Consider the following 21,907-nt stretch of genomic DNA (forward strand, 5'->3'; position numbering starts at 1 on the left):
GCCACCCATCTAGAGAAGAAGGATATTCTTTTAAATTTGGCCGCCCTCAACACCCTGTGGCCAAGCTCACAGACTTGTCTCCATTCCTGGCTGTTAAACCACCAATTGGTTTTCTGAGCAATTTTTGGGAGCATTGTTTCAATTAGGCTATTATTTGTATACTGGCGTAATAACCTATACCAATTGCCAATACCATTTAGATTTATCTCAAAAACTGATTTTAAAATCAATTTAACTCTCTTACTGATTCCTGTTTAGTTGGTCAGGAGAGAGCATGTAATCTGTCTAAAGCTTAACCATAAATCGCGGCTCTGCAATTCAAATTGGATTATGAAGACATCCCACGTTATCAAATTGGCACCATTGTAAAACATTTCTAGTTTTAAAAAACCTATCCTAGAATAGGTCTGAACGTCCTTTTGCGAGAGCTTAAGGCCCCATACCTCACAGTCGTGTAGAGAGGAATATGCATGACATGATGGAATTTTATAGTTTTTATTAAACCACTGCAATCGGCTTAAGAATATATTCACAACCTTGTATCTTATCTTTTTTGGTAACTTCGCAGTACGCAGGATTGCTGGTAGCTTAATTGCACTTTCCATTAACATAAGATCAAATAAAAAATTGTCAAATTTAGAAATGGGGGCCAATAGTGGAGTAGTTAAGATAAGTAATACAGCTTGATAGTAAGTAGCCAAGTGAGGTAATGAAAGACCCCCCTGATCTACATCCAAGTGTAAAATAGATAACTTAATCTGAGGTTTTTTCTTAGCCCAGATGAACTTTAGGATCACGTTGTCCACTTCATTGAAATACGAGATTGGAATCTTTCGGGGAAGATTCAAAAATAAAAATATCAGCAAGGGGAGGATCGACATCTTTATCAACGAGACTCGTCCTATTAATGACGGAGGTAGAAGTGTCCATCTTTCACAGACTTTTTATTTTATCCGGTGTTCTACTATAATTCAGCTGAAAAAGTTGAAGGAAGTCCACTGTCACGTACAGGCCCAGATATCTAATAGGTTTAAGAGGCAGAAATGTTAACATTATTTTGTATTATTGAATGTTATTCTGTTTTTGATACATACTGACGTAGATATTACTGCCGTACACATGTACATTGCTCTGAATATGCGTGAATTCGGACCGTAGGGCCATATGTTGCTGTCAGCACAAAGAAAAATCTGTTTTGAAGAATAAAAAAAAGACTCTGGCACAGAAGTTTGCAAATCCATTAGCAGTTAAGAGTTAAATCTACCTCTTTATGTGACATGGTGTATTCAGTAGACAGTAAAAGATATGTGAGTGCATTTACTGGAGAACAGGTGGATTGAGTGTTATATACCCAAATGTTCAGATTCCTTAAAGAAATTTACGTTATACAAGAAGCAAGTATTCTGTATTGGGAAGTAATCAGAAGATGAAGTTATAAGGTTCAACCTGTGGGCAGTGAAATGTATTAACTGCATAATTAACAGCAGGTGTTGTGGAAGCAAATATTGGAACCAAATCCAGAAAAATGTGGTTAGCATCTGATCGCCCAGTATTGTCTTTGCTTTTAAACTAGGTAGGGAAGTGGTGAGGCGTAGTATCCTCATATGTCGTCATACTCTGGCATTCTATTGCCCTGTGAATCATACCAGAAACGATTATGCTTGAGTTGAGCTATTCAAAGCATGTGAAAGATACAGAGCGCATGCCCTGATAGCGGGTGGCATCATTTGTTTACCGCATGACGAAAGTGCCAGAAGTATTTACACCCTTCACTTGCTGAACAATGATGATGAAGTTTGATATGTGTAATTTCTGGGCTAAAGTACATCACGGGTAATTTGCAGATTGTTTGCTAGTCCTTAAAAAGCAACAGCCAAACTTAACATATAACATGTGAAATAAATATTACACGATATTTTTTTTCCAGGCACGTTCGACGTGTCGCCATTTTGTTTTGTCGTCACAGCTCAAGATTATACCAGTCTTTGTTAAACCATATATCTGCATATGAACACCAGCCGACATAAATGCCATTTTCTTTTTGTCGTTATTTACCTTCACTGTGTTTCATTGGCAGGCATCTATTTTGCTGTTACATATTCTCTGCATTGACTGTCTTTTTTTTTTTTTAACACCGCTAAAACTGTGTTTGTAATTACGTTTCAGTAGGCCTCTGCGTGGGAGCAGCTGCTGCTTTAGAAAACGCCGTCTTTCCGAATACTTCCTTCTGACTCTTGGCTTTTCGTGTTATTTCCTTTCAGCTCCTCTTTGGTTCAGGTGTGCTGGTGTCCTTAAGCCTCTCCGGGCCGCAGCTGGAAAAAGTGCTGATTGACAGGACCCTGGTGGGGAAGCTGGGCTCAGACACCATCAGCGATGGTAATTACACCCATGCGCAAATCAATTGCTAGATTAACAGTAGCGCGGGAGGGCTGGTGTGTCAACAGGTAGACTAATGATGGCCACCGGGGACTTGCAAACACAACAAGTAATTGCTTGTAATGCCGGTGTTACAACCCTCCGAGGCCGAGTGCACTTTCAGAACAATATTTAAGCATCAAAGTTTGTCAGATGCGGGCATGTTGTAAGCTTGTGTACACATCTTCATGCGATCGCAGTATACATATTCAACAGGATTGTCTTTTTACTTTTGATTACAATATATGAAGATGCAAACGTATTTTGTTTTATTGTTTTGCAGTGACGTTGTTAGTTGTTTGTAGGAAATGTTATGTTATGTTATGTTATGTTATGTTATGTTAAAAAGACTTCTATAGCGCACGTCTACCCGTGGGTGTCTTGGCGCTTGTCTGCTTTTAGTAGTATTTTATGCTAGAAAAATCATCCCCTCTCAATTCTTTAGCAAGACTGCCTCTATTGCGAATGAATGCACAGGCAGCAGGCATGGGCGTGCCCATACCTGCTCCCTGTCATATTCACCGAAGAGTGCCCTCCCTGCTCCTCAGGGCTCACACCGCTCAGAAAATCCCAAACAGCCCTAACACAAACCTTGCTTTTTCAACCAAAGGTAGCCCTCGAATGTTATTTTCAAGTAGATTTTATGTAAAAACCCTAGATTCCAAGAAAGATTATTCGCACACTTTTCACCTGACATGTGTACTTCAGTATGTATTCCATGGCGCAGTTTCACCAAAGGTGCATTTTCATTTTTGGTAGGTGCAGTGGAAGGGGAGAGGTTTTGGGAAAGGTTTTTCTTTTTAAGTTCATTTTATTATTTAATTTTTCTCATTTAATCTTTCACACAACTGTCTTCTTCCCTTCTAAAAAGTCTGGAAAAACTCATCTGTTTCCTTAGCGGGGCCTTTTTTCATGTTCTCAATTTAAGATGCACTATACAAATGGCTCAACATAAAACACAAAATTGCATTCTTTTATTATATTAGTAAAACAACAGCAAACACCATCAAGATGTATGTTTCAAGTACAATCAATAGAATAAATTAAGCTTTGGTTTTGATAAAATCAGAGCTTCAATGGGATAATTTCTTGACACAGATTCCATGCACTTAATATACCATAGCACAACCTCCACAGCCTTATAGACACAAATTCCCAAGGTCAACAATCAGGGCTTTAGATTCAGTTTGCCAACCCTTGGTCCAGTCATAGGATTTTCAGTTTTTTCAGAGTTACATAGGGTATCATCATTAAAGTCTACCATTGAGTTGCTTAGAGATTCTTGGAAAACACACTACAAATTTGTCTTGAGCCCCAGCTTCTCCCCAGCCTTCCATGTTCGTAGTTTGTGTTTTTTACCCTGACCATCTAATCATCTCTCTGTACTCTTCCTCATAGGAAGTACACCTATTTCAAAGCCACTGCCTAGAGATTAGGCATACAGCAATAAAACTAGTGCAAGAAACTTCATTCTGTTTGATTTCCTTCTCTGTATCAAGCTCAGGAGCCAAATTTAGGAATCTTGTAATTCATGCCTACCTGTGAATCTTTACAACCAGTCTGTGGCTCCGTGCCGTTTCATATTGTCTCTAGGTCAGTTCCATACAATAGTGTGTTATGTAAAAAGCTACTACATCCTGATCATGGAGTCATGGCACTGAGAGAGAGAAGCTATAGGCTGACAAGATTCCATTATTCAGTGAGCAAAGAGCACTTTTTAGTGTTTAGCAGAAAGGTCATCAACCATGAATTTATCTTGTAGGATTCAGTAGAGTGACCTGAAGTGCTGGTGGCAATATATTGAAATATCAATTGTCCATTTGACAGAAACAAAACACAATCTAAATGTCAGAACGCAGAAAAAGGCTAGCGGAGTACCTGGCAAAGCATTCTTTTTAAACCAAAGACTAATCTCTGTACTATGCACAGTATCTTAAATAATATCCTGACCGCGACCAATAACCACTGCGAGGATCTCGGAAGAAGGGTGGCACAACAAAATATGAGCGGACTAGCAGTACTGGTTGCAAACGTTTTCAGATTTTGACTGAATGCATTTTAGGAAGAAATTTAGGGGATCCTAGATATTGTGGTTGTAATTGTCTAATCTAGAGCCAAGGATGCTCTGATTATTTATGGCTATCTTCATTACCCCGAATCCTAATCTTCACCAAAGTGCTTTGCGTCTTGGTCAACAGTCAGGATTTAACTGGCCCAAACGCAATTCTTTTTTGCTTTTCTTCTTCCTGAGTGTCATATAGCAGGACCACTACTAAATCAGTGCCTGGACTACTAAACAACCTAGCCACTTCTGTCAAGTCGAAGAAGGAAGGAGAGGGATAGTGCCCAGGAATATGACGAAGAAGAATAGGACTGGAGTATTGAAGATTACAGATACCTAAATAGGACATTACCATCCTCCCTGTCCTAACAGCATGTGTATAAACGCAAGCAAAAGCATCCATGTCCGCAGGCTATCAGGCAAAAGCCTCGACGTGTAAAGACATGGTATCCAAGCATGCCGGCCTTGGACTGGGACTCCCAAAGACAGAATCCTGGAATATCAGATAAAATAACAGAAAACAAATGGATCCCATATCCCAAAGCCACAGTAGGCAGCAAAGCACGAGGAAGTGAGAGCCAAGAGACACAGAAAAAAAAAGAGAAGCGGAAGCCCAGGTTAGGAAAAAGAAGCCTTATGTAAACAGAGCATGAAGTGGGACCCCATATGTGAGGGATGATTGGGAAAATACTGCAAGACTAAGTCTAGGAACAGTGGAAAATAAAAGGGACAATGGGCGGGAACCGCTGTTGAGACCGAAGTACTCCCTCCGCCAGGAGAAAAGTCCTGAGAAGAGACCCAAACCCAATAAGGTGCCAACCAAAGTGGAGTCCAACCCTGCACAGTTATCTGCACAATGCCATGGCTGATTCCTACGTGCTAACTGGCAGATGGGACGCACGCCCAAAAAGACATATGTCGATATATAGAAGCACAAGTCCATATCCACCAAAGGCTACTCCCACGAGGCTACAGGAGAATGCCACATTTGGTGCCTGTCTGAGAACACCCCGGAAGGTTGTGGTATAGTCCTTGCTGGACCCACAAATGAGAGAGAGCGCATACAACCATGAAGTGCACCAGGCCGTATATCATCTGGGGTGCTTGACTACCTGGACCCACAGGTGAGAACTCATTAAGCGTACAAAGCTGAGAACCTTAACATGCAGAAAACCCCTGAAGCACGTGCACTAAGGAGCATTAGAAGAAGAGACCACACAACCCTGAAGTGCACCAGGACTTACATAATCAGGAGTTGAAGTAAACACTGTTTGCGTTCCTCTTGGACTGCCCAAAACAGAAAGCCTAGCTTCCCAACCACCACATCACTAAAGAAGCCATAGAAGGTATATGCAGAGAACACTGGAAACTGCAGCAGCAATGGGGCAGACTGGATCACCCAAAGAGGTTGGATGGCCAGGAAGCCCAGGAACCAGGACCTGCAGGGCTGGCAGTGAACCACCAGAGAGCCCCATGACAGACACCAAGTAACTGAAGAACAAGATCCATATGTGGTTACTCCTGATTTTTCGTCTTTCGTTGCACCCTATTTTATTGCTGGTTTTTAGACTCTGCACACTGGGGCAGTTCCCAGTGAATGTGCTCGGACCCCTAAAATTGGGAGAAATTGGCTAATCCATAATGGCGTGTTTAACTTTTGTATAACACCATGGAGTACAGTGCAGAATTACACCCATGGTATGAAAAGTTATCTGTCAACGGTGGACTGCAGCACTTATTGTGCCATCCACTAGTGTACCAAATTAAAATATGGCTTCAGGCCTACCCTGTGCAGCATGACTGCTGCCGTGCAACATCTGCGGCGTGACCTGTTAAAATAAATAAAAGCTTTGTAAACTATATCAATGAAAAACATTAGTCCCTATTCTCAATATATTTTTTAGCTCTCTGTTTTGACAGTGCAGCTGTTAAACAAACCAATCGCTAACATTATACACGTGTTGAGCTTAGGGTCTTCCACTTTCAACTATTGTCCTTCTTTCAGCGGTTTCCTTCAGCCATTGGCTTGAGAATTTCAGTCATGACTTGACTCACCCCAGTGAAGTATTCTTCTCTTACATAAGGCAATCACCAGAAGACTGTTTTGGAGTGTACATCTGCCTCCACTCAAGAGCCTATATTGCATTACACGAAAAGCTATTTTGCAATTAAAGTCCCTTCGGTCCATTGCTGTGGCTCCCTCCTGTGTGTCTTGCCGTCATGTGTTACATTAAAAGACCTGAAATGAGTCCTTGGAGACCAAGGACTATGCAACGCACAGCTGTCTGTCAATCATGCTTCCAAGATTGTGAACAGATTTTTAACAAACATTTATTGATGTTAAACACATGTATTTTGAATTCTTCAACATGTTCTCAAAAAAATTTAATAGCATAACTCTTGAAAAAACTCATTCATTAATACATGAAATCAAATTCAATAGAGGTATACTGTATAAAAAACCGTGTAAAGACTGTTAACCAAATTAAAGCAACCCAATGCATTTCGAGTTCTGCTGAACCCTTCCTCAGGGGTTATAATAAAGTTTCAAAATTTGAAATTCAAAATCCTCCGGGGTGGTTCATATAACTATCGACAACAGAAATACATGATATCCAAAATTAGATAAATGTAACGCATGTTTCATTTAGTAATTACCAACACCTTTAACCTCAGGGTTTGTATTCTCCTGAATATATAAGTATGTGTGGGGATAGTAAAAAAGCAAGAGAATAAAAGAACCAAAAGAAATAATAGAACCCATGCTGTGAAGTTAAAGCAGCATCAGAATAGAGAGAACATTAATAGGCCCTAACCCATTGTGAACTGTCCTAATCAAATAGTGTCCTTAAAAATTAAGTATCAGAAAAGATTTCAAGACAGTGAAATGTCCATGCTCCAACAATAGTACGACATGCTTAAAACCAAGAGCAATAACGCTAAATACCTTAACGTCTCTACCAAAATGGGGTGGTTGAAGAGAACCATCAGTTAAATTGTTGGCAAGATCTGTAAACAAGACGAATAGTATATGCTATTGTGAACCTGCATCCATTTACCCCAGTGCCTGGTTAAGATTAAACAACCAACCTACCATTCTTAAGTTGCGGGAATGAACCGAAGAAGTTCAAGTCTATTCAAATGTATGCGTCCTGAATCCGAAATCTATGCAAGACATAATGCAAAGCACCCAGTGTAAAAACAATTTTAACCAGGCTTGCTTCCAGAATTAATATCGGGACCTCAGTTTCCATCTTACCCGAGTCGGCAGAACTTTAATTGCGTTTGCCCCAAGACTACTTCAAGCAAATAAAGGTGAAGTTAGTCTTATATCAGAGGACATAGTTTAAACTCATGCTTAATCACTCTCAAGTACTCTGGCTCTTGTGTTAACTAAGACTTTCAAACTTCGTAAAGACTTCCAGGGTGCTGTTTTTGTTCTTTGTCACTCCTTGCCAACAGATTTTAGTTTTATTGGTACTTTTTAACATTCTAAAATGTGTTTCTTTACATAGGACACCCTGTTCGCTATGTACCCTTTGAAAAGTTAGTCATTTACATCTACTTTTTTGAGTTAATGTCCTACTTTTACAGAATTCTCTATGACTTCCCCAAGCACTTGTTTAAAGCTACTACTGTCACATGATTATCTTTTTTATGGAAACACACGTTTGTCCTCTTATATTTCTGTATGCAGAGATGTAACACTAAACTCCATTTGTACACTGTAAAAAAAATCTGTTTTTCTGAAAGAAATTCACAAACCTTTTGCAGGTAGTTTCTCACTATGAAGTCATCTTTATATTTACGCCTGTCAATGAAAGGAGAAAATCTGTGTTTAGGGAAAGAATGAAGACCAACCCCCCAGAGTTGATGGGGCATTGGGGAAAAGATGTGTGATAAAACATTTTCAATGTGAAGAGTCAGTCACTATCTTTCGGCAACACCTTTTCTGGTGGAGACTGTATTTAGCCGCAGATTCTTCACCTTTTGAATGTTCCCCAGGTGTCAGACTGGATATGGAAACCGTTCCATAGTACCTCTGCTCGCAAGAAGGTGGCACAGTGTGGCTCTTCACTGACGCTGTTCCACTCCAGAAATGAGTTGCAAGGCTTAAAAGGTGCCACTCCTGCACGATGACATCAGTTCCTTTCTTTTCGCTCCACCGGATCCAGAGCTTATTCTAGTCTCTCAGAGACCTTTACTTTGTTTTTATTCCTAGACACAATTTTTTTCCAGTATGCACAGCAATTCACTAGCTAGGACAACGGGTTTTAAACTCCATAAGGACTGCTGCCCACAGATATCTGTAACTGACCCTCATCAGGTATGCCTGTAGTATGTCGGACCGAGCCATGATTCCAAGACCTGCGGGGATTGCGCGTTATTGAACCAGAAAGTCATCAGGGAATATGAGGCAAAACTTTGTCGCCAAGCTCAAGGTGCCGCAGCATCGGGATTGCTCCAAGTCCAAAGCTCAATCCTGGTCCCAGAGTTTACAGATCTGCTCTAGAGGCTGGTCTTCATCACGCTCCAAGTCCTCTGATGCACATAAAAAACACAAAAATTTGAATTTGAATACCACTCCTTCATTCCATTCCCACTCCCCAGACGAAGCACATGGGCTGCTACCGTCTCCCTCCCACTCTCGAAGTCGGCCGACTTCGGATCTGTTTCCGCAGCTGGTTCAGGCACAACTCCAGTTTCCAGGGCCTTCAGCAATGCTGCAACAGATCGAAGAGTTCTGCGCTGCTATGCTCCAGCTCTTTGGATCTCTTCTGACTCCTTCTGTCATGCCAACGGGCCCCTGTGGAGCCTAGAGGCCTTCCACCTGGACTCTCACTTGCGGTTTTACCCTCGGTGCCAGTTGGACCCTCTGAGCCACTTCTGTCCTCCGCTGAAATTATAATGCCGCCCGGCACCCAAGCCCACAGCAGGCCTAGGTACATCAATGCTTATGCTGACCTTGCCTCACGTAGAGGTGGGTCTGTTTGTCCTTTCTGATGCCGAATGAACGCCAGTCCAGATCCGACCAACGCCACGCTCAAATCCCATTGAGGTGCCAGCCCCTGCATGTGAACTTCTACATAGCAAGCAACATTTATTACATTCCGTCTTCATCACTGACTCTGACAATGACTATGCTCAGGTTGAGGAGTTTGCTCAGCCCTGTGCCCAGCACAGCTGGTATGAGGACTTACAGGAGGCTAGTGGGCTAGACACCTCCCCAGAGACTGGTCTTTTCTCTCCTGGCCCAGCCATGGAAGAATTTGGTTATAGTTATGCATAGTCCTTGACCTCCAGCTCCCCACCTTGGAGGTGAATACACACTTGCTGAATGAGCTCCTACCAACAGGTCAGGCAACTTCTGAGCCCCTCCCTCCCTTTCAGTGAGGCCCTTACTTGAAGCTTATGCCAAGCCTTGTACTGGCCCTCGAGTTAACAGAAAGATTGGTGCCCAAGAAGGACAGAGATCTTAGGCCTATTCTAGATCTGTGCCATCTCAATGCCTTCCTCCAGGAGGATACATTCAAAATGCTTTCCCTCGTCCGGGTGTTGTCTGCCCTGGAGACTGGATGGTGGCGTTGGACCTGCAGGACACCTATATCTTCATACTCATCCTGCCGGCCCATCAGCTACCTGTGGTTCGTGGTGGCACAGGAGCACTTTGAGTTCGCTATGCTTGCTTCTTTTTGGTCTCCAGCGTCCCTCTTGAAGGTCAGAGGTACCAGTCTTCCACTACCTCAATGACTGGCTGTTCAAGGCCGGCTTGTCCCAGGCAGCCACCAACCACCTTCAAATTAAGGCTAACCTCCTGTCATCAACGGGATTCACTATCAATGTGCCAAAGTAACACTTGACTCTCTCAGATGCTCTCCGCCCTCAGAGCCATTCTGGACATGGTCTATTATCTTCCAGGACATTCAGGCTATGATCCCGATCTTTCAACCTGAATCCTGGATTTCAGTGAGGTAGACTCCGAGACTGCGGGGACTGATGGACTCCTGTATCCTACAGGTCAAACGCACCATGTGGAATATGCAGGCTCTACAGTCCAATCTGGTACAGGTGCAGAAGTACAACACCCTGCCATTTGGTACTGCAAAAAACAGGGCAGGTGATGTCACAGGTCCTGTGCCAGGAGGCCTTGTGCTTTTGGAAAATGATTGGACTACCAAGGGATCTCCCGGTGGTGAACCACCTGGCAAGCTCAGGGAGAATGAACTCAGCTGTTTGTGCTTGGTGGATCACAAGTGGCGGTTACACCTGGAGGTGGCGCAAGGTCTCTTCACCAAATGGAGAGAACCTTGGTTCGATCTGTTCGCCGACCACAGAGAACGAGCAATGTCAGCACATCTTCTTGTTGGAGTTTCCATCGCATCCTTTGCTTAGAGACATCTCGGGTGGAAATCGGGACTCCTGAACGTCCTTTCTGCCTATAACAATACCCCCCATGTTCTCAAGAAGATCAGAATAGACCGGTTCCAAGTTATCGTAGTGGCTGTGGACTGGGCATGGAGAGTATGGTATCCAGAACTGCTGGGCTTGAGCATCTGACCTTCGATCAGGCTGCCCCTCTGTGAGGATCTTCTGTTGCAGCTGAAAGGCCAGATACTGCACCCAACTATCCAATCTCCACCTTCATGTATGGAGATTGAGCAGTGCCTGCTGAGTGTCTACGATCTCCCTCTGGAGGTAGCTGATGTAATCTTGGCAGCTAGGTGTCCTTCAATAAAAACTGTATAGCCTGTCGTTAGCACAACTTTGTGGTTTGGTACAGTGCGTGCCACGTTGACCCACTCCAGGCCCAATTTTCTGAAGTCCTGTTGTTTGTTCTGTCCCTCGCCCTGCAAGGTCTTGCTTTGGGCACAGTCAAAGATTATCTTTGGGCCTTTCGGTCTTCCTACGATTACCTGATCAACCTTCCTTATTTAAGTCACTAGTTGTGATGATATTTTTTAAAAGATTGCAGCTTTTGTTTCCCCCTTCTCTCTCTGTGATGCCCCAATGAGACTTCAATCTTGCCCTTACTTATTTGATGTGACCTCCATTTAAGCTTTTCCACAGCTGTTCCCTACCATTTATTTCCATCAAAACAGTGTTCCTAGTTGCCATCACCTCAGCACAGCGTATGAGTGAGCTTCAGGTTCTGTATGTTCATCCACCATACACCACTTTCTTCCCCAATAAGCTCGTTCTGCGAACTAGGACATCCTTTCTACCGAAAGTTGTGATGCCATTCCACTTACGACAAATATTCACGCTGCTGGCGTTCTGTGCTCCTCTTCACCCCTCGAAGGAGAAGAGACTCCCTTTCTCGGACCCCAAAAGAGCACTCAGTTTCTACATTGATCGTACTAAGGAACACTGGATGGACGATCAGTTGTTTGTGGTGTTCGCCAGAGCAAAAAGACAAGGCTGTACAGAAATGTACCATCTTGCACTGGATGGTACTGTGCATTTAGATCTGCTATGCATTGGCTAAAAAGCAGTTTCCGGAAGGACTGCGTGCTCATTCTACTAGGGCCAAAGCTTCTATTGCTCGACTAGCATGCAGAGTCCCTGCCTAAACATATGCCAGGCTGCTTGGTGGACGTCACTCCATATATTCATAGAGCACTATTGCCTGGACAGCCAAGCTCGCAGAGAGGGGCACTTTACCAACTCAGTATTGAAGGACATTCTGGTTTGAGTCCAGCTCCAATTAGGTCCTTTTTTGACATTTATTCAAAAGGTGAGGAATTTGCATCTATAAGTCTCTAGCAGAAGAATAAGTTGCTTGTCTTCAGTAACGGTCTTTCTAGTGCATTAATTGGTAGAGACTCTATCTAGCTGCAGATTCCTCACCGACCCTCCCATCCTACCTGTTGTGATTGGATTTTACCCATTAATAGGGTCCCAAGTCTAGGAATCTCCACACTGGCCTATCAATTTGATTTTGGGGCTCAATGTTTGGGGCTCAATGTTTGTGGGTGTGGACAGTCTCAAAAGCAACTTATCTCAGCACGCAGGAGTCTCACCTATATAGGCCCTGAACTTCACTTCTGTAGCGGAACGACATCCATGTGGAGCCACACGGTGCAATCTTCTGCCATGCAGAAGAACTATGGAAAAGTTTTCGGTTCCTGTCTGAAACCTGGGGAATATTGAAAAGGTGAGGAATCTCCGGCTAGATGGTCTCAACCAGATTTTTCACAGGGATAATGTTTCTAAACCATATAGAAATCCTTTCCCACAACACCCCATCAATTTCAGGCATGGTCTTCACTCTTTCCCTAAAAAACAGATTTAGTCCTTTACAGAAGTAAATCTTAAAATGTTTTCATAGTGAAAAAATGCCTGCACAAAGTTTGTGTGTATCCACATATTTGCTAATGTGGAGTTGTTTTTCAGTGTTTACACTAGACCTATCCAAGAACACCCAAAAAAAGATTTGGTTTAGGAGCAGATTTTCACACTTAAAAAATCCACAAAAGTATCAGAATTTCTATGCAAGCAACTGTTTGTCAGCAAAGGCCGACCATTTCTGATTATATCAATTAGGAATACAAGTTTACTTTCATTAATGCCTCGCAGGTGTTTCTGCGCCTACATTTTGCTTAGGTATGCTACACGTGCAAATCTCTTTTAGGAGGGGCCCTGGAATGTTACATATTTTCTTAGCAGAATTACCCTGTGTACATATAGATGCATTGTTGCATCGTGATTCACTTAAATGTATATTATGTTTCCTGTCCTGGCAGAAGACTTTCTTGGCCTAGATGGCATCTTCCATTTTCTCATGGTCACTGGCTTCAGTTTTAATAGTGTCAGAAGACCAAACACAACAAAACTGATGGGAGACCTTCTTGCTAATAGTTTCTCATTGGCGGTCTCTCTGGACAGCATTGCAACCCATAATTTTCTTTCCTCACTCTGCCTCCTCAGATCAGACCCAGCCATATTCATATTAGCCTTGGTCATTCTCCAATAGGGAAAGTCCAGCCCTAAGTGGCAGGCCAGGTCCTCTTCGAACTGGAACCCAAGCAACCCAAAACGAGTTTCTACCTATTTTGGCCTCTGCAGCTTTGATTCTAGTAGCACAGTGAGCACATAACTCGTGCCTGGGCATACCCTTGGCCACTTACGTTGATACATAACACACACTGTGGAAAGGCCATTTCAGATTTTGTGACTGCCCACAAAGGTACATTTGCCTTCCACTTTGCTTTGAAACTCCTAGTTGTCCTTTTGTTTGTCACATGATTGCAATCTTTCTGAAGATCGTAATTTTGTGAATAACGAACTGGATTTTTTAAGTGACGATGATATTTCTGCCTTGATAAATTTCACTTGCGTCTGCAGAAGGTTATTTGAGTCGGGCCCATGTTATTAGCATACAAGGCTTCTGTCAGACCTACTCCAATGGCCTATAGGTATAAAGACCCGTATTCCGAATTGCTCAATCCAATAAAGTGACTTCAGCTTTGCTGATACCTTTATGGAAAGCAGTGCAATCAGGCTGCACCATCTATCGATCACAACAGAGATCTAGTACACGAGCATAGATGTAGCTGCTTTGCAACACATTTGACTGTGGAGGCCAAACAACAGTCTTTTTCTTAAGCAGCAAAATCATCTCTCCGCAGTCATGAGGAGTAGATGTGGCCTAACGGCCAAAGTAACCGACTTTGGAACTGGGAAAGCAGGTTCGAGTCCAGGCTCTGGCTCAACATCCTGTGATTCTGCCCATCTAATAGATCTCGCTTTTGGGACCCCTTGGCTTTGTCACTGGTTTTAGCATTTGTTTTTGTATGCACATTTCATGTTTTATGTAGGTAAAGCCTTTTACATTGTTAATATTTGTAAACTCGTTTTGCATTCGTGCAATTTTATATTGGAATTGACTTTGGCAAATAATACAGGTCTCTTCTCTAAAAGGCTAAGCTATTGGGTTTTCCAATGCTTGTAGCATACATGTGAACTGAGTCACGTTTAATTGTCACGGTCTGCTCTGGTTGTTGGAGTGTATTCATATTTAGGCATGATTGAGCTCTCTGGAACTGAGGCTGAAGGCAGTGTGAGTCAGTGGGCCCGAATAGAGTTCAGATTATACGCTCATTCAGTCCTTGGCCTCTCTCCAGTGCACATAATGGTGGTCACATATGTCCTATTTATAATTACCAATTCCAATTATTTCCAACGAAATCATTGTTATTTGTTTATACCAAACTGCTAGCAAGCACTCTGAAAAGCCAATAGGTCTGACCCGTTTTAAGCATATGTTTGTTGTTGTGTGATATGTCTGTATGTTGTAGCAGAAAACTCGCAGATGCAACTAAATGCTGGTCAGTCAGTGCGCTGTGTAAAGCACATGATTGGAGTTTACATCTTTTAAGCCACAAAATTACTTAGGCCAGGCCTCTTTGAGTCCCCACCCTTCACCCTCACACCTTTTTCATCCCATGTAAACACTGGGGTTCGGATAGGTTGATGAAAGAAGAGAGTAGGATCCAGGAATCCTGAGACTGGACATGAATCCCAAGTACTTCGTGGAGGAAAATATGCTCAAGGCTCTGGACCTCCCCAGCCTCTAGAGTAAATAAGTAATAATAAAAAGGTTGCAAGCAGGTGTTCCTCCTTTCCCAGTGTTTAAGTTCACTCCCATCAATGGGTATATTTTGCTTGATTGTGGAAGATAGCACAATACAAATTAGCTTGAATGAACAAGGTTCTTTTTATTGATGTTTATCACTGAGTTTTATCCATTTTCACTCATTTGTCAGTTATTTGTTGTGCAAATTTTCTTTAGAAGCAATAAGGCAGAACAGCCGACACCTGTTTCGCCCCGTATGGCGAGTAGAGCCAGGGCTTTCTCAAGGCTATTTTTATTTTTTCGAGACAGCAATGTATCACGATTAATTAATGATAAACAAAAGGAGAGTAAGGGTATGACAGTTCACTCTCTTACCCCAAAGGAATAGTTACATAAACAACTGAAGAGTGATAGAACAAAACACCACTTACAAGGGAGACTCTTGACGTGGTAAAAAGACAAACAGGAAGAGAAGGAGAACCAACGGTAGGTTAAGTAAGAACCCTCACTCACCACCTAGTGGTGACATGCTTCATCACTGGGTTCCCACTGGAAAGACCTAGCGTCTTTCCAGTGTGCTACGACGCCTGTTTTACAGCGGAGCTTGTTGTTGTGAGTGTTGAGGGTGCAAACAGAAAAACCAAATTGTGCTAAGTGAGTGCAAATAATTAAAAAGTGCGTAGTTGTGACAGTAAACTATTTTATTCAAAGTCCAACCAGCACTGGTTAAAAACAATTTGAAGTGGAAACATAGGGTGGGTCTCAATAATTAAAGACACCTAGTCCACTGAGTGAAAGAAATGGTCGACATGTTTCTGCTGTGGGTGAGCCCAAGTCGCTCAGCTTTCATCAGGACCAAAGAAATGTAGTCCTCCGGTGGTATGCACGCACTAAGGTGCACCCAGCCGTGAGGAATAATATGTGAAAAAGGTAAAAATATAAGGAAAATTATTCCAAAATACTTATGGCTTAAAGCCGATTATGACCCAGACAGCAATTTGCTGGGGTCTGTACCTGTAAGAGAAATGTTATGTATTGTCAGCACAACATCATTACAGTGTCTCATTAATAATAAATAAATCATGGTAATCCTTCACCACAAATGGCCACCCGGGTAGTGGAGTCAGAATCAACGGGCAGTGTCATTATTTGTGCATAGTAAGGAGTCCTAACAATTTGTGTTGTTATTTTATTATTAGAAGCATAATGAGGAGTCCCAACAACTGATCAAAGGTATAAGGATCCTGTAAATTAAATCTATTTTTAATCCTTATCTAAATTTTTTTTATCTTTCCCCATGCTTTTATTCGAATTAAAAAGATGCTAGGGGTTTGTAAGAATTAATGGCTATTGGGCCAAAGGTGCAATTAATTTTGAAGAAACACAACATGTCCAGATGCACTCCTACTTGAGGAGACGGAAAGTTGGTTAAGGAATTAGTGCCAAGCGGTACGATCATTTTGGAAGACTGGGAATCAAGCTCTAACTCACTTTCAGAGGACGACAGTCTCTCCTCATAGGCAAACGCGGTGGAGGGAAAGCTTCACGTCGCGTATCTGAGGAGAGACCCCCATAATGATTTACATGATTTAAACGGTGATAAACATCGCATGACCGGATGTCAGATATGTCCGTGCGCTGCGCTAGTTGTTTAAGATAACAATAAGACATCCATAACTATTTACATGATTTAAGCGGTAGTGAACATCACGTAGCCGGATGTCAGATATGTCCGTGCGCCGCGCTAGTCTTAAAATAACAGTGAAAAGCACTTACATTCACCCTAACGACTCCCCGCCTGGGACCTAATTAGTCAACACTGCGGCCCGGAAGAACGCCGAGTCTGCGCGGTGTGGAATTACATCGTCAATGTTGCGGTCACGTGGTGATCACGTGACCTCGTATTAGGTCAAACATTCCCTGTGCGTTAAAGAGGCCCGCCGATATTGTAGTGTTGGCTCAAACACCGAGCCCACGAGAGAGAGGGACTAAACCAATTATTTGCAAAATAAATACGGGCTGATAGAAAGGGTTCGGCAATGTTGTATACATTGCTCTGGTCATGTTAGAGAAGTTGTTCCTATCCAGCCGTGCTATCTAAAATCATTCACTTGAAGTGAAATGATATTCTCTGCATTTAGGGCAACCATGGTTTCTATGTGGAACTGGCTTGTCAATAGGCCCCTTTGCCAGTGTTAAATATGGTCAAATTTTAGGACCGGGGTGTACTGCCTCATATGAAATGCACGCAGTAGAGACCACGGCTGAGAGTGTATCAAGCGGAGGAAAACAAGGGTAGGCAGGCTATTCTACTGATGTAGAAAGACAAGTCATGGGTATGAAGTGAACAGGCATTCTCACTGAGTATTAGCTAACATGTGTTCACACTCAATGATAGATCAAGGCTCCTAATCCTAATTTGATTTGTACCTGATCTTTATATAGATGTTTTGTGTCGTAGAGATAAAAGAACAGGATTTGTTTACGGAGGAGTATTAATATGCAGATTATTAACACATTTAACGCCTCAATACAGAGCCCCACGGGATATCGTCGTTTAGTCCATGTTTATGACTGGATAAACGGTGAATCCACCATTGTTCTTTTTCAAAAAGAAGTCTTTCATCACCTTGAATTTGCTCCACCACAGTCCACCGCATGCCATTCGGTATGTGATTGCTGGCAATAAAATGGTTCGTGAGTTTCGTTGCATTGCGTTTGCACCGAATACTACTGCGGTGCTCGCAGATCCGTAACTTTACCCTTCTGGTGGTCATACCAACATACTTTAAACCACAGGTGCAAATGATTAAGTATACCACGTTGCTGGTATTGCCGTTGGTATGACCGCGTTGTTCCCATTGTTAGCCTGGTTCAAGATTCAAGAATTTCGAATGAGTTGTAAGATGACAGATACTACAATCCCCGCAAGGGAAATGACCCTTTACTGCTGGGAGCCCCCAGATTGATAAAACGGTAGAGACAGGGTTATTTTGTTTTTTTGGCCGGGCGTGTATGGACTAGTGCGTCCTTCAAACTGCTCGCTCTTCTATACGAAAAAAGAGGTTTTTCCCACTTCAGTTTGTTGCTCGTCAAAATTTTCCAGTTTTTCTGGATACATCGGTTCACCTTATTGGACATCGTGTTGTATGTTGTTACACACGTTAGTGGGATTTCTTGTATTTCATTTCTCGGAATGTTCTCCAGCAGAGCATCTCTGTTTTGATTCTGGGCTCTCTTCCGACTCCTGTTGAGTATCCTCTTTGGATAATTGCGTGCCTCCAGCTTTTCTGTCAGTTCGTCTGCTTGCTGTCTGAAATCCGACTGATCACTACAGTTTCTTCTAATACGAAGATATTGTCCGTAGGGGAGATTCTCCCGTAAGGGACGGGGATGAAAACTATTAAACAACAACAAGTTGTTTTTCGTTGTTGGTTTATAGTACGTCTTCGTATGAAGCAGATGTTCTCTCTTATTGATGGTGATGCCGAGAAAGGTAATGCTATCCCTGGCATACTCATGCGTGAATCTCAAATGGGGGTCGCAGGTGTTAATCCAAGTGAAAAAAGGGGTCAAAGAAGTCTCATCTCCCTTCCATAACAGCAGGACATCGTCAATATAACGTTGCCATAAAAGTGCTTTTCACTGTTATTTTAAGACTAGCGCGGCGCACGGACATATCTGACATCCGGCTACGTGATGTTCACTACCGCTTAAATCATGTAAATAGTTATGAATGTCTTATTGTTATCTTAAACAACTAGCGCAGTGCACAGACATATCTGACATCCGGTCATGCGATGTTTATCACCGTTTAAATCATGTAAATCATTATGGGGGTCTCTCCTCAGATACGCGACGTGAAGCTTTCCCTCCACCGCGTTTGCCTATGAGGAGAGACTGTCGTCCTCTGAAAGTGAGTTAGAGCTTGATTCCCAGTCTTCCAAAATGATCGTACCGCTTGGCACTAATTCCTTAACCAACTTTCTGTCTCCTCAAGTAGGAGTGCATCTGGACATGTTGTGTTTCTTCAAAATTAATTGCACCTTTGGCCCAATAGCCATTAATTCTTACAAACCCCTAGCATCTTTTTAATTCGAATAAAAGCTTGGGGAAAGATAATTTTTTTTAGATAAGGATTAAAAATAGATTTCATTTACAGGATCCTTATACCTTTGATCAGTTGTTGGGACTCCTCATTATGCTTCTAATAATAAAATAACAACACAAATTGTTAGGACTCCTTACTATGCACAAATAATGACACTGCCCGTTGATTCTGACTCCACTACCCGGGTGGCCATTTGTGGTGAAGGATTACCATGATTTATTTATTATTAATGAGACACTGTAATGATGTTGTGCTGACAATACATAACATTTCTCTTACAGGTACAGACCCCAGCAAATTGCTGTCTGGGTCATAATCGGCTTTAAGCCGTAAGTATTTTGGAATAATTTTCCTTATATTTTTACCTTTTTCACATATTATTCCTCACGGCTGGGTGCACCTTAGTGCGTGCATACCACCGGAGGACTACATTTCTTTGGTCCTGACGAAAGCTGAGCGACTTGGGCTCACCCACAGCAGAAACATGTCGACCATTTCTTTCACTCAGTGGACTAGGTGTCTTTAATTATTGAGACCCACCCTATGTTTCCACTTCAAATTGTTTTTAACCAGTGCTGGTTGGACTTTGAATAAAATAGTTTACCGTCACAACTACGCACTTTTTAATTATTTGCACTCACTTAGCACAATTTGGTTTTTCTGTTTGCACCCTCAACACTCACAACAACCAGCTCCGCTGTAAAACAGGCGTCGTAGCACACTGGAAAGACGCTAGGTCTTTCCAGTGGGAACCCAGTGATGAAGCGTGTCACCACTAGGTGGTGAGTGAGGGTTCTTACTTAACCTACCGTTGGTTCTCCTTCTCTTCCTGTTTGTCTTTTTACCACGTCAAGAGTCTCCCTTGTAAGTGGTGTTTTGTTCTATCACTCTTCAGTTGTTTATGTTACTATTCCTTTGGGGTAAGAGAGTGAACTGTCATACCCTTACTCTCCTTTTTTTTATCAGTGATTTTGACAGCGCACAGCTGTGAGAGTTTACATTTCTTAAGGTTTGCACTATTTTGGAGAAACAAGTCCATTTGCCAACGGGGAATATGGAAGATCTGGGTCTCTCCTTCTCTAAGAAAGAGGTCGATGCCCTTATAGGGAATAACTCCCTTTTTTCAGACACCTTACTTGCCCAAACCATCTCACAAACAGAAGATTGGGACACATTAGGAGAACTTAAAAGAAGTTGCATTAGAGCCATACTTCATGGCACAATGATTAAAGAGTACCTTAACAATAATGCAGCGCCAAAGGGACTACTTGTGACCAATGCTCCCAGAATCTTCTTAGACGAGGCCGTGTTTCGCAAAGAATGGGCACAGATAGCATGGCACTGCACTAGAGATTGGGGCATACTAATCATAAAAACAGCCTTGCGGCTTTCTGAAACTCTACTTTTGGAAATTCAGACCACTGAATCCCAATTTAAAGCTACACTGACGGGGTTTAAGAAGAAGCTAGAAGAGCTCAACAAGGAACAAAACGAATACAAAGAGAATTTAGCACAATCTAAGGCGCAGAAATTGCAGAAGGACCTCAAAAAGTGGTCATACACCCGTGTCTATCCATATTCGAGTCCCGACTATGTCCAACCGATTACAACTGACTACAGTTCTGATTCTTCGGTTGATTCGAATATGAGTGGCTCAAGCGGAGGCAACACAAGGAGAGGCAATAGAGGCAGAGGCCGTGGACGAGGACAGAGTAATCAACCCTTCCCTCCTCTCTACCAGGGATGGCCCAATTTCTTTCAACATCCTGGCATGATGCCCTATCAAAATAATCCTTTTCAAGCTCCCACACCGCCAATGATGGGTTGGAATCCACACTTTGCTCCACCCCAATTTCAAACCAATTCCTTTCGGCAGCCTTTTTTAGACCAGGGCCGACAAGGCCGGGGGAAACGCAAGGGATCCAAACAGGTCCATTGGGAACCAACAGAGACTGTGGGGGACAACACCCGAAGCAAAACCGGGGAACAGAGAGCAGGCCCAAGCAACAGATAAGTTTAATAACTAATCTGTCGACACACATCTTGAATGATGCTGAGAAATCTGTCTTGGAAAAAGGCCTAGGTTTCGTTCCGACCCCACAATGTGACAAATTTAAGTTACTTTGTGAACTCAATGAGTTCTTTAGAAAACTTAGATTAAAAAGTTTTTTTGAGAAGAGTAAGGACACTGAGCACACAGATTTGATAAAACCTGACACTCCTTTCAGAGTTAAGTCGAATTTCACACCGCCCACACATCTCATTCCACCGGAGATTGTGACTTTCGAACAAGCTGTTCTTTCTGAAGTTGAAGCATTTAGCAGTCCTCCTACCTTTAACAATCTGAGTGCTGTTGAACATCAAGCGATCCAATCACTGAAAAAGAACACCAACATAGTGATAAAAAGTGCCGACAAAGGCGGGGGCATAGTGATCCAGGACAAAGCAGCTTATGATGCTGAATGCAGACGATTATTGAACAACACAGATAACTACACCGCCCTGATGGTGGATCCCACGGAGAGTCTTCGGGATGAGATTCTGGAACTGGTTTCCACAGCCGAATCCGAAGTATGGTTGTCCAAGCAAGAAACAGACTACCTCACATCATCGGCTGGCAGGATACCATATTTCTACACGCTGCCAAAAACCCATAAGAACATTCTACCGCCACCTGTACGCCCAATAGTGTCTGGCATCGGTTCGCTATTGGAACCTCTTTTGCAGTATTGCGACTTTTTTC

The 21,907-nt window shown here is 42.6% G+C and overlaps 1 protein-coding gene across 2 annotated transcripts in view; it reads left to right on the forward strand.

Moving 5' to 3' along the window:
* The window catches only part of WDPCP (WD repeat containing planar cell polarity effector), a 2,342,145-nt gene that overhangs the window by 769,132 nt on the left and 1,551,106 nt on the right, over positions 1-21,907 (forward strand). For both annotated transcript variants that reach the window (XM_086927625.1, XM_086927624.1), the window contains one exon: positions 2,262-2,376. In XM_086927625.1, the coding sequence (XP_086783751.1) occupies positions 2,262-2,376 (115 nt within the window). The remainder of the gene's footprint in view (positions 1-2,261; positions 2,377-21,907) is intronic.

The sequence above is a fragment of the Lissotriton vulgaris genome, chromosome 6 (genome assembly GCF_964263255.1).
Source record: "Lissotriton vulgaris chromosome 6, aLisVul1.2, whole genome shotgun sequence".
NCBI lineage: Eukaryota > Metazoa > Chordata > Amphibia > Caudata > Salamandridae > Lissotriton > Lissotriton vulgaris.